At 42.9% G+C, this 13801-nt stretch overlaps 1 protein-coding gene across 1 annotated transcript; it reads right to left on the bottom strand.

Moving 5' to 3' along the window:
* Positions 1-4324: 4324 nt before the first annotated feature.
* Positions 4325-11744, bottom strand: LOC308188243 (coagulation factor X-like). The gene is made up of 5 exons (XM_080577083.1): positions 11586-11744; positions 8966-9097; positions 7184-7350; positions 6327-6444; positions 4325-5198 (listed from the first exon to the last, which is right to left on the bottom strand). The coding sequence occupies exons 1-5, from the start codon at positions 11659-11661 to the stop codon at positions 4651-4653; spliced, it is 1041 nt and encodes a 346-aa protein (XP_080433209.1). The 5' UTR covers positions 11662-11744; the 3' UTR covers positions 4325-4650.
* Positions 11745-13801: the final 2057 nt, after the last annotated feature.

Raw genomic sequence — 13801 nt, forward strand, 5'->3', positions numbered from 1 at the left:
ATTTCAAGGAGCTCCAGGGAAGGGCAGGAAACCATCCACAGAGTCAGAGAAACAGCCAGGAAGGGGAAAGTGTTCTTCAACTTGAGTTAGAAACATAAAGACCATATCATTATGAGAATTTGTGGGTAAAACCCCAAATAAAACTTCACATCAACCAGAGCTTTAAAGATCAGGTTCAGTGAGTAGCGAGATGGGCATGCAGGGCTGAAGCAGACCTCCTGCCTCACCAAGGCTGGTCCCTGCTAACCCAGGGCTGACATTACAGCCCACGTCACAGCCCCTAATGCCTTCTTCAAATAAATTAACTCCACAATAAAAGTGCACTGAGGGAGGTATTTCCTGCCCCATCTCTGCAGGGATGCTGTTCCCAAAGTTCACTCGGAGTTAAAACCCTTTGAATACCAAGCTTGATTTTTTTTTTTTTTTCATGGCCAGTTCATAACATCACATATTTATTTTGCCCTCCCTGCTATTTCTGCAGAACTAATTAGCACGCCTTGCCATCCTCTTTGGTGGGCTGTGAGACAAACTTTCTTCAGGTCTGTGGGGACAGGACAAGGGGCAATGGCCACAAAATGGAGCACAGGAAGTTCGGCACCAACACGCGAAAGAACTTCTTCACGGTGAGGGTGATGGAGCCCTGGGACAGGCTGCCCAGGGAGGCTGTGGAGTCTCCTTCTCTGGAGATATTCAAGGCCCGCCTGGACGCCTCCCTGGGCAGCCTGCTCTAGGGAACCTGCTTTGGTGGGGGGGTTGGACCCGATGACCTCTTGAGGTCCCTTCCAACCCCTACACTTCTGTGATTCTGTGATTCACATACGCGCTCTGTGCTCCCCTCCTCCTGAGGCCACCAGGCTCCACTGTACCTGTCCCAGCTGGGATTTTTGGCCAGGAAGAGCAGGGGACTGTTGCCTCTTGTCACAGCGTATCTCTGATATGCCCCTGTCCTCCCGTGAGCACGAATATCGCCCTGTGCACAAGCAGCACAGCAAGGCTGGCTCCCCTCAGCACACTGCCATGAAAAAGCTGTCACCACTTGATGTCAGCACAGGGCTTCGCAGAACCCAGCGCAGAAATGTGCATCTGCAAACATTTATTTATTTTTTTAAACAAACTGCTTACACGTTGCAACCCTATGTCAACTAATGTGTTCTTGTAGGTATGAGCTATTTATTCAAATCAGGTTAGCAACACCAACACAGGGCTTCAGAAGCTGTATTCTCCCTGGACCTTAGTTTTCAAGTTCGTGTTTTCCTTTTAGATGAAACAAGCCTTGACTGAGCAGCTGTTTGGGCCACGGTGTACTCAGTCCTGTTCCGGCACCAACTTTGTTTTTTTTCCGTATTGACATTATTGCAACAGGCCTTACTTTCAAACTTTCGTATTACGGAAGATTGCATAAAGAGAGGGGTTTAGAAAGGCAGTCCTTTCGTCACACGTTTCTTTATAAAGAGTTACTGGAATTTCTTTCTCCATTCCTTTAAATATCACCGTGAGCACATGGAGATGTTTTTCATCAGTGTGTCCACCAACCCTGTTTCCTGCAGACGTGGCTGAGGATTGTCCCCCATGAAAAGGTGACTGCAGCCTGCACGCGGTGCCAGATGCAAACTCTGTGGTTCTGCTGGTGTGGTGCCTCGGTTATGCGGTCCTGCCTCAGCACATGTTCCCTTCAGAGGTACTCCCCCAGCAGCCTGGCCCCAGCCAGGGGAAGCAGGTTTGCAGACGGGCTGCCCAGGTGGTGATGGGGACATGCCCCCATCATGTAACAGCCCCTGGCTAGCCACCAGCTGAGTGTCACTGTCACACGCTTTTGGGAAATGCACACCTCAGCTAGCGAAAGGGGACGGCAGTTATTTTCCAGAAGATGTCATCCCCGCATTAAGCAAATAATGAACGCTGAAGGCTGGGCTCACAGCCACATTTGTACCTGGGGGAGTCCTCCTGACGAGTGGCATGCAGGCACTGTGGTTGGTTGTGTGTTGTGGGTGCTGGAGATAGTTCAAGGCGTTCAAGGCGAAGGGGACCGTGGTGTTCCCGCCCCACGGCAGGAGGTGCTCCAGCCTCCTGGAGCAGCTCCAGCCTCCACCTCCCTGCTGCCTCTTCTCTTTGCTGCCAGCAGCCCTCGGTGGGGAGCTTGTGGTCGGGGGACAAGAAATTAAAGAAGAAATGATCACTTGCAGGCAACAGATCAGGATCAACAAAATGAGACTGCATCCCTCAGCCTAGACTTAGACATCAATTGGTCTGAAACAGGTAAATGTGATCATGTATAGCCTTGGTCAAGAGCTAGCAAGGAGCGACACAAGTTAATTTATTTGTTGATGTACACTCTCCTTATACGAAGCACAGTTACTAGTATACCTGTTTATAAGCGGCACCTGTCCTCGTGTGTACAAAAGCCACAAAAATGCCAGGTGAAATTTGCCTAACCAACAGAGGAGACACATACTCTGCAAAGGGTTAATGCTTAGTGCGGTTAAAATGGGTTATAATTCAGTTAAATGTCTGGATAGTAGCCAAACAGTTCACCATATGCAGGGGAAAAAAAAAAAAGAAGGAAAAAAAGAAAAAAAAGAAAAGGGAATAAAAATTTTTTTCTCGCTGCATTTGAAGGGCATCACCATTTATAAAAGCTGAAGAGACTTGCAGTCATTTTGGAGGAGCATGAGCACTGCCCTTCTGGCTTGGCTGCAGATTGCAGGACATCCATCCCAGGGGAGGAATGAAACCCCAGGAGGTTTGATTCCCTCCAGTGGATGCTGCACCCACAGGAGCTTTCTTTGAGCCTAACCACTAGGCTGTGCAAGTCTCCTGCCAGCCTGGCAGCGAAAACAGAAAACATCTTGGAGTTACTGACATCTCTGCAAATGCAAGTGCTGACTTTTTCTATTTCTGTGCGCACATTGCTAAAAATAGTATTTGGTGTTAATATTTCAGCATGCACATTGCTAAAATAGTAAGTGTTGTTAATACTTGTTATAAAAAAGAATTCATTCTTTACTTTCACCTTGGTGCTCCTTTACCTTTCCCCCCTGCTTTCATCTTTATTTTGTTTCCCTACCAAAATTGCAAGCAATAAAACTGGTCATGAAACAACCAGAGACGGCAGATTATGCACAGACACTGCCATATCACTCAAGCTCCTGGATACAGCTTCAGTGATAGATCAAGGGGGTTTAGTAGGGAGGCCAATTTTGCCCTAAGATGAGCTGTTCTGAACCCTCATGAAAAACTCAGAAAAAAACCTCTGGAGTTCCTGCTGTTTGAATGAGGACTGTATGATTTTCCTCCTGTTTTCTCTGATTATATATCTCCCCATTGACCTAATCTGGACTTCAGGATAAAAATGGTTAAGGACAGCTCACATAGAAACTTAGATGGAGAATTTTCAGGCAAACTGCTAGAACATTGACATGCTCTGAAGGGGGCAAGAAGGAAACAGGAAAGTGCTTGGAGCTTATCTGGAATTCAGACTTTTCAATGCTGCTTACAACTCTGTCCTCTCCGTGAGGACTTTAAAGGTTGACATAGGCAGAGCACAGATAATGTAATGTGTATCTTGGGTGGGAACTGCAATTTTCTGTGCAATTAAGCAGCTGGGGTAAATTTGTCCCTGCAGACAGAATTTGTTCTCATCTGGTACTGAACATCTGAGTAGGATGAGGATGGTGTTTCGTTGTAGAAGCAGAAATTGACAGGTGAGGAAGGGAGAAGCTCATGTGGCTGATTTCCTCTGAATACACGTTGAGCTAAAGACAGTGATTGAAACCTGTTGAAGGTTTCTGTGCCTTTTTGAATTGGCTATGAATAAACTAGGGCTGCCCTGAGCCAGGGCAAGTGGTAATGTGGGGCTGGGCAGGAGGACAGTTGGACAGCAGTGAGGGGATGTGGCAGCAAGTGCAAGCTCTTTGCAGTGGCCTCTCTGATATCCCTGGAACGTGTCCACGTGTGACCCACAGCTCCACACGTCATGTTTGCCTCTCTTACTGTAGAGGTTAGGGCTGATTTATAAACGGAGGTTTCAGTGGGGGTCCTATGGGAAGTCAAGCAATTAACTTCATCTAACAAGGCATTAGTACCAGTGACATGCCCAGTTACTTAGACTCATGTGTGGATACACAGGTGGTTTGCACATTTTCCAGCTCTTTCTCTGTACACAATCAAGAAGATTAAGCAGTTTTTTTTGTTTGTTTTTTTTTTTTTTTTTTTGGTTGGTTTTTCTCCCCAGCTTTAGAAGTGCTGGCCTGCTCTTGTAGTATCCTACTTTGATGGTATCCTTGTCTAGGTTTACTTCTATAAAGCAGGTACTGCCACAGGAAAGTTGAGTTAGTTGCAACTTTTCAATGGAAGGTTTATCAGCACAGTCAAAGCCTCTTAGACAAATTCAGACAACCTTAGTAAGAGCAAAAAGATCTCCTAAAACATCGCATTTGAAGATATTCCATTATTGTCCAAAATCAGCAAGCTCTGTTCAAAGTCCAAGCACACCTTCTGAAAACCAGGTACGAGCTCATGAAGGAACTGGTGACATCTCTTAATGGAAGTGCTAACTCTCAGAGCTTTAGCAGGCATTTTACAAAGAGAAAAGTATTATTTAGGGATCAGATCTGATGGCTAAGACAATTAGGTTGATTAAACGTCAAGCTGTTAGGAGTTTTGTGTCAAAACACTTCTTACCCATGGTAAGAACCTTGACAATTTAGTGTATATTCCATATTTTCCTTCTTTTCCACACCCTTCTCCCCAGCTGATAATACCAGTAACGAAGTAAGTGCCATTGTATTCGGTTACATGGGGGCCTCCTCCATCTCCTTGGCAAGCATCTTGTCCATCTTTATTATAACCTGCACAGAACATGTTTCTTGTGACTAGATGTTTAAGGGCAAGCTTGCAAGTTCTCCTGTCCACGTAAGGGACCTGAAGCACTTTCATTCTTTTGACCGGCTGCGTACGTTCAAAGATGTTCCCAAAGCCACTGATAATTCCGAATGTTTGGTTCATCAGAACATCATTAGCAAAGTCTTCTTCTGGAAGGCATGCTGGGATAACATCCTCAGAAAATGTGATAGGTTCGCTTAATTTGATAAGGGCTATGTCACTGTCAAAAGATTTTGAATCAAATTCAGCATTTGGAATTATTTTTTCCACTCTGTGTGTCACAGTACTTGGCTCTTCCTCTTCTCTGTCCACCATCCCTGTATCAGATTTTTAAAGCAGGTGTTAACAAGACAATACCAGCAAGCCCAAGCAGCTCCTCAGTAAAAGATGGGACTAAAGTACCTTGCACTTTGTATAGACATTTGTACTGTACAAATTTTTATTTTACATTTAGAGCATTACATTTACAATGTACATTTATTGTACATTTAGTACTTTTTAGAGCTGGCCTGTATCCTGACTCCGCAGCATTTTATATGCATTTTGGAGAGGTTTTTATATGACTCTCAAAGTGCCAAGCAAGTTTAAAATCGGAAGTTTGCTGTCAGAATGATGGTCTCAATGACAATTTTCATCTGAAGTTTTGGCCTTCGTTACAACATACCCAGTGGCACTCATTGTTGTACAAACAAAACTCCAGTATAGAAGAGTAGGATCTTGCCCCTCTCATTTGTAGAGCAACATAGTCAAACAGACTTAAACAGGAAATATTGTCTTTTAAAACATTAACATTCTGCATACAAAAATATAAAAGTGTATTTATATTTATTCATTCTCAACTCATATGAGAACTCTTTTGGAATTAAATTGACAGAAAATTGGTGTTTAGACAAACACAGATTTTGCTTTACTGTTTTAGGCCAAGTGCAAATTTTTGTGACTCAGAATATCATTTTCAGTGTCTAGAATTTGTGATAGACTACTTTTTTTCATAAATTACATAATTTATGATAAATATCATGATAAATAATGATTTTAAGGTTTCAAGTATGGAACAGTCTCAGACTAGTATCTACATGCTGTCAAAACATTTATTATTAGTGTCTGAACGTGGCATCTGGAAGTCTTCAAGGTTTGGCCAGCACAGAAAATTGCATGAAGTTGTAATGTTAGACCAATTAACTAATTCAGCTCAGCCTCACTGACCCACACACTTTCATGGTTTATACCTGGCTTGCATCACATACAAGCTACACTGGACCAAACCAGGCATAAAGGAACTGTCCATTCAACCAGGTTGAACATTTATTTCATTGCTAGTCAAGGCACAAGATGAGACAATGAGAAATAAATCTGGGATAGTTCAGTGTCTTGTACAAGGACACTCAGGACTTGTTTTTGTAGCACTTATTTTTATAGTAAAGGACAAAATGACAACCACTTACCAACGATAACCTGTAATTCCTTAGAATCAGTAACGCAATGAGCTGCAGTAAGTATAAAATACTCATTCAGGATTGTCCCCCCACAAAACCAGCTACCATGCTTCTCTACCAGAACAGCCTGCAAAGAGAGACAAAAAAGCTAAAGTGCAAAAATGTATGTGCATAGAAATCTTGAACAGCTAGCAAATATTCAAGCCGTTTCCTTAAAGAAGAAATTTTCATATGTATTTCCTATCAAAAGCATCCTTAATTCAGAGGCGGTGAGAGCTACACTTAAGTGTAGCTATCACAGTGGGAAACTTGTCAAGACAGACCTTTTTCTCATCTCAAAGTAGAATCTGCATATTCAGTTATTTTACCAACAGTTTTTGGTTGTTATATTTTAGAGAAATTTGGCTTATATTATAACTGCAATATTCCTTGCTGTTTGCTGTAGTTGTTGTGGATGGGTTGGTTATTTTGTTTTTTTTTTTTTTTTTTTTTTTTTGTTTGTTTGTTTGTTTTTTGTTGTTTCACTTCAGTCTTGGTCATAACAACAACTCCAGCCATTCTTTCAAAACTGCCATGTTGCAACCCAAGTATCTGGGTGGCTGGCAGGGAACTGTGGAGAAGCCCAGCTTTATGGCCAGTATCTGCAACCTTAGTTCTCTCCTAGCCTCCTCCTCTCAGCATTGTGCTCGATCCTGGGGGTGTTCAAGGAAAGGTTGGACGTGGTGCTTAGGGACATGGTTTAGTGGGTGACATAGGTAGTAGGGTGATGGTTGGACCAGGTGATCTTGGAGGTCTCTTCCAACCTTAATGATTCTGTGATTTGAGTGGGGTCAGGCATTGAACCTCTCAGGACAAAGGCATCTTACCTGCCATGGACATGCGCTGGGTAAACTGCCAGCCTCCTCTGTTACCTCAGGATGGTAGCTCGGGGCCTCAGTGTTTTCCTCATTTTTAAGATGAGCATCTGGACTTGCTGTAACTTTTTCTCGACCCACTTCATGCTTTCTCTGAAGTTTACCACATGGGAACTTGACTGCAATGGCAAAATTGAGACACTAGTACTCCATGTCTAGATGGTGCTGGGACTTCGGGGCACCCGTCCCTTGTTGGCAGCAAGTCATTCCCATCTGCAACCCTACACAAACAGCTGTGAAGACCCAGCTGCTGTTACCTTCCCACAGTGAGACTCATTAGAGCTGGTCTGACAGCCCCCAGTGCAATAGACAGCTTTGTGGCCAATAAAGGAACTTTCAGTGCACCTCTTGTTGTTCTTTACAAGAAGAAGTGATTCAAACTTGCTAAAACATGGGTCTTGCAGTCAAAACTGCCTTTAGAGTTATAGATAGACACCTTTAGGGGAGGAAAATTGTTTGCAGGAAAAAACAGGTTGCTTTCAGGGAATCAAGTCTTTGTGAAAATGAGGGAAAACTTACTTCAGAGTTCAAGGAAAACTCTTTGACAAAAGCTGACACAATTTATTATGGCAATCAAATTAGATACTCAGGTATACTTATCAGGGTTGGCTAGGCAAGAATTTTCATGACATTAACAAAAATATCACAAGTGTGAAAGAAGGGGACCAGGATGGTTGTAAAAAGAAAAAATAAAATAATAATAATAAAAAAATCGTGTTCTAAAACTTGCTCATGGGTTCAGCATTTCCAAACTATTTAGAAGTTGAACAACTTCCATTACTGGCATAGTTATTTTCATGTACCTGCTGTAAATTTTCATGTATCTGCTTATAACTTTTGTATTTGGGAGACTGGGTAAAGTATTCTATATTAGAAATTATAAGCTCATGACAGAAAATTGGTATTAAATAACAAAGGACTTCTAACAAATATCATCGGACAGAGAGAAGAATACAGTAAGATTAATAATTGTTAATGTGCACTTTGCCTGACTGCAGGTGAAACTGATGGGTTTAAGTTCAATGCTGGAAGTTATTTTTTTAAGTTACTATATGTTAACTATAGAAAATTAGTTTTTAGAAGGAAGAAGAAAGGCAGGTATTATTCTTTTTAAATTGATCAGATTATATTTGAAGGAAAACAAGTGAGATATAACTGCAGTCACATTGTGTCACTACTGCTGAAATTATGAGTCCTTGTGAACTGCATCTTGTAAAGGGAGAAGTTTCTTGGGTTCCTACTCATTCTGATCTTCAGATGTGCAGCACACACTGGAGGCCTTGAAGATAGAAACCAATTTTCACCAATGAGAAATGCAAACTGTTCTTTTCTAGCAAAATTTTCTGAAGCATGAGACAACTGCTCCAGTCTATTGGAGAAGAGAAATCCCAGCCCTGTTGTAACCACCAGTGTCTCATGTGGCTTCAGACCCGTTGGAACATGGGTTTTGCAGTCTGCTCTGAAAACATACACATTTGCATAGAAGACTTTGGTGCGCTATTTTGGCCACTGCACATTTCTCACAGTTGTACCATTTGATATTGGTTAAATGATGTCTTCTCACTAAGACCTTTTTCTTTTTGTTGGTAATATTTCAAGCAAGCCATGTGAAAGGTTTCATCAGTGAACATTATTCCTCATGCTACAGCAGCACTGCAGCATACCAGCACTTCCAAGATGCAGTGAAAATGCGATGTGCATCCCACAGAATGAACTTTAAGTGTGGCTTCCTACCTACAGGAACGCAGGTTTTGTTGTCATCATCCAGAGCATAGCCAGCAACACAGGAACACACTACTCCTTCACCTTCATCTTTGCAGAACTGCCCACAGTTCCCATTGTTGTCCTTGCACGTGTCTGATAGGACTGCAAAGGAGGCAAATTTATAGGCAGGTTCCATATTCATCGTGATTTCATAAAAGCACAAGCAACTCATGAAGACTTGCTCACAAGCACTAGTCAAAGCCCTCACCATTTTGTGTAATTCTGTTGTGCAATTCCTGTCAAAGACCTCTAGTAATCACAGCCATCACAACAAGCATTTTTAAGAAACCTGTAAGCTGTCAACATGAGGGAGACAGCTATCATTCACATCTTATGTTGTGATAGCTTCCCGGCTATAACTGGCAGCTCTTTGATGACACAGGCTGAGATAATCCATACTCACCAGAAGGGAAGGAGAATAACAAACTAGCAACAACTAAGGTATCAGTAAAAAATAAAATATTGGACAATAGTAGACCCTCACGCTATTCCTTTTCCATCCTTAGATGGTTCATACTACTTGCCTTAGTGCAGTCCCTGACATTGCAGGGTCCTGGGCAGAATGGGAGCAGTCTTCCTAATGGCGTGAGAGCAAGGAGAGGTAATTCAGTCCTAACAGATGTTGTCTAACCTCTTCCTACAGGTCTGTGATGAGTTTCCACAGCTCATCCATGCAGCCTAATTCACCCCTTACCTAGGCTTCTAATATCTAAAAAGTATAATAATAATATCTATCCTGAGTCTCCCACAGTATGGTGCGATCCCACTACTTCTTGTCTAGCTGTTTGTCTTAGTGAAAATGGAGAAGACTTAATTCCCTTCCTCCTGTTGTTACATATTTCACAAACTTCCTCGGTTACACATAGTGGGGCTAAGGGAGGTATTTTGTTTTTGCTCCTATGACTTGCCTCCTATTTATGTTGGACCACTGTTCCGATTTCACAAGATTGTCTGGAACTCTCATCTTGATTTATGGTCGTCCTTCTAATCTGGAATCTCCTACAAATGCCATAGGTAAACCCTCTCTCCTATCCTTCATGTCACGGGAAGATACTGAATATCGGAGGTCCTAAGGCTCACCTGTGTGGAGCCCTGCACTCTGCACCATCTTTCCTTGGACAGTGAAGCACTGACTAGCACAGTTTCAAAACAACCTCTCAGGAGTTTAATTCAGACCATGTTGTTCTGCCTACTATGATGTCTGCTATTATATAAAATCATGGGGATGTACTGCATCTTTTGTAGCCTGCTATCCCGTCCTTGGAGGAAATGAGACGGGGGTGATGTGATTTGTTTCTGACTGGTGCAACTCAGCAGTTTCTTTTCTCCTTGCTGCACACAAATAATCTGATATCTTAAGGAACAAAGATTTTCTTCCCTATTGGGAGCAGCCTAACATTCTCCTTGGTCTCTCTTCCTATATTTGTATTCTTAGATCAGCTCTTGATTTTCGTATCATGTTTATCTTATATTATTTAAGCCTTAGCTTTTCTGCTTTTATGCCAGGATATCTGCAACTCTTTTATACTGATCCTCAGTGAATTGAACTGATAATTTTTTTCCTGTGCTTCCTTCTGTGGGTAAAGTCTTGAAGCAGCTCATGATTTTAATTAATCCTCCTGTCCTTTCTTGACCTTGGGGTAGTTTGGATATGTATCATAAGCATTTTTTATATAGAAGTATTATATCTTTTCTCTCTTTTAAATATACATTCATTTTCTCCTCTTGTTCTTTTTCTTTACTTTCCTCATGAGCTCTATCATTTTATAATCGCTTTTATTAAAGTCATCTTCACTCTTTGTATTAATAACCACTTCCAGCCTGTTCATTAGAATCAAAGTCAGAATAGCCCAAAGTTGCTTTCTACATGCTTGTATGAGAAAATTTTCCCTGAAACATCCTGAAGACTCTCAGGACAATGGGTCTCCCACTGGGGACCTTTCTCACCTCATCTCTGGGATGTGAAAAAAAAAATCCCTCTTACTGCCAGTTCTTTTTATTTGGTTTGCTCAGGTGTTTATTCAGCTGTGTCCAACCATTCCTCTGTAATCCATAAGTGACTTTTACAACAAAATTAACCAACAAGGCGTACATCACGTCTGCAGCATGATCCATACTCTTACTCCGCAGAGAAGCATCTTAGGCTCCAACTTCAAAGCACAGGTAGGATGCTTCCTCAAGCGGGGATGTGACACTTGTGCTGAAACTTACAGAAGCACACTGGGTAATGGTGTGGAGTCCTGGCTCCCCTCTGCACTTTTAAACCCTGTGGGTTCTTTTTGTCACCCAGTAGCTTAGGAATTGACATTGACAATGCAGTCAGTTTGAAAGCACAGAGTACTGATGTATTAACCCCATCCTTTACTCTGACACAGTCATTTCAGTCTGAAATAGTATTTCCCCAGTGACTCAGCCATGGATATTGTTGTACTGTAGCAGGCAAATGGGAGCAAGGTGAGTAAGAAAACAGAATTACCAGGTTTTTTCCTGATGTCACCCTGCTTCACAGAGCACAAATGATGGCGAATAATTAATTACCTGTGTGGTTGAGACAAAGCAGTACGAAGAAGAGTTAAAGTGAAGGCTGTACCTGTCTGCACCGTCTGCAAGAAAAGGAGGACAAGGGGAAGAAGCCACACTGCTCCAAGGTGACCCGTCACTGCCATCCTCCACGCTCACCAAGAATCTCCCTCTGGTTTCTCTGCAGGGCTCTGGGGCAGCTGCTAAATGAGGAACACTGCAGTGCAAAGGTCGCTAACTCATGAGAAAACAAAACCGCTACGAGCAAAGCCTGGGCTCGGTGTCAGCAAAGGACAATGTTAAAAAAGCAAGAGCCACTGTGTCGCAGCAGTGCCACCCTGGCAGCTTGCAGGTGCCTCGTGGCAGCAAAGCTACCACAAGGGCAGCGTGGAGCTGAAGATTTGGAGCCAGTGGAGCCTGTAAGCAGGTGTCCTGCACAGATGCAGAGGTCCTGGATGGCACCTCTGGGGTACACAAAATCCAGTCTCTGTCACAAGCACTCAGCCAGGCAAAACTTTCACAAAGGCATCAATTCCCACTTCATTCTGGAATGATTTGCTTTCTTTTTGGCTCAAACCACTCCATGGGGATAGCTGCTGACAGGGCCTTGCAGTCTGAGGACCTGCCCATACTGTTCAGTTCTTCAGCTGAAAATCAGCTCCATTTGGACATGGCACCTGCAGAAGTGTGTTTCCCTGCCATGCTGTAGGATGCCACAAAGAAGGCCAGCTTGTCTGCCTTTGTTCTCTAGGGCAGCCTCAGCTAGTTACTTCTCATTTCTGAAGGACTACTGAATTTGAGACTTCACTGCTCCCGAGATAACTTCTACTAGAGGATTTTTCTAACCACAAAGGCAGAAGGTTTTCCCTGAGATCTCCTTGAACCTTCCTTGCTGCAAATGAGATGGGCTGTGTCTTTTTACCTTCACTGCAGACATGAAGATCCAATTAGCTCCTACTTCTCTGCAGCATTTTCTTTTTTTGTACATATAAAAGCTGCTGCTGTGCTTCTTCTCAGGCTTTCTATATTTTAGTTTAGAAAAGCCTCCTTTTTTCAAGACCTAGTACCTCACGCACAAGAGGATCTTGCCCAGATACTGTATCTTGGACTAAGCCTGAGCAATGCCCTACTTTCTTATTCACAGAATAATCATATAATCATTTAGGTTGGAAAAGACTCTTAATATTATCAAGTCCAACCATCTACCTAACATTATGAAGTCCCACTACTAAACCATGCCTCTTAAATACCTCTAGGGATGGTGACTCCACTTCCCTGGGCAGCCTGTTCCAATGCCTAACCACTCTTTCTTTGAAGAAATTGTTATCCTCAGTATTTGCTTACCATAAGGAGTTTTGGTATTTTAAAATCCACCAGTTTGCACAGCAGATGTGTGCTCTACCATTTGCCTAGCTCTCATGACCTGTTTGAATTTTGATAGGTGAAATTGCACCAAAATATTTAGTGTACGTAAAAAAGTGTGCTTTTATTCTGTCTTTTCTTGCTGGCCGTAGAGTTCATTATGGGCCTTGTTAGGCCTTGTTAGGCCCAAAACCTTGTTAGGCCCAAAGTGACATCAGCAAGAGAAACACTCAAGCAGACATTTCACTCACACCCTTTTAGCACTGTGGCAGAGACAATGTTACAGAAAAAGGAACGAGTATGAAGCCTTTGAGCCTTGGGCACTGTAGGCACCTTGGCACAGGATGAAAGTTTTGTAAAGGACAAATAAACACCGATTGCAAAGCCTAAGGACAAAGTCTCTCATATTCTACAGAATAATGACACTCTCTAAGCACAGTCATGCTGCACACAAACATGGACTTTCATCTCTCTTGCATGCTGCTCTGTTAAACGAGCTCCGTGCCTGCTCCCAAGGTGCTACTTGGCTTGACGAAGACATGCTGGTACAACCCAACAACTGTCACTGTTACCAGAGGGAGGGCCTCTCCTCAGCCACCTCAGCACCTTACACGGTCCACTTCTGTCTTGAGTTTCACCTCGATCCTCAGGCTTCAACGAAGCAGAACAATGCCCTTAGCACAAGTACTTAAATAGGATTTGGGTAGCACATTTGCCTGAGGACTTTGCTTTGAAAAGGGATGTTTCACCCTGATGGTGTGCATGGGGGACAATGGGCTAGAAAGTAAAAACAGGAAGCCAGTGGACAGAAGAAATCAGGGATCTAACATTGCTGAACAAACGTTTAAGTAAGCCTGCTGAGGTTTTATGCAGGTGGAGACCATCACCTTGGGGTAACTAACCTGCAGTTCTTCTCGCTTGCTT

This window comes from Anser brachyrhynchus (assembly GCF_964034855.1).
Source record: "Anser brachyrhynchus genome assembly, chromosome: 1".
Lineage (NCBI taxonomy): Eukaryota > Metazoa > Chordata > Aves > Anseriformes > Anatidae > Anser > Anser brachyrhynchus.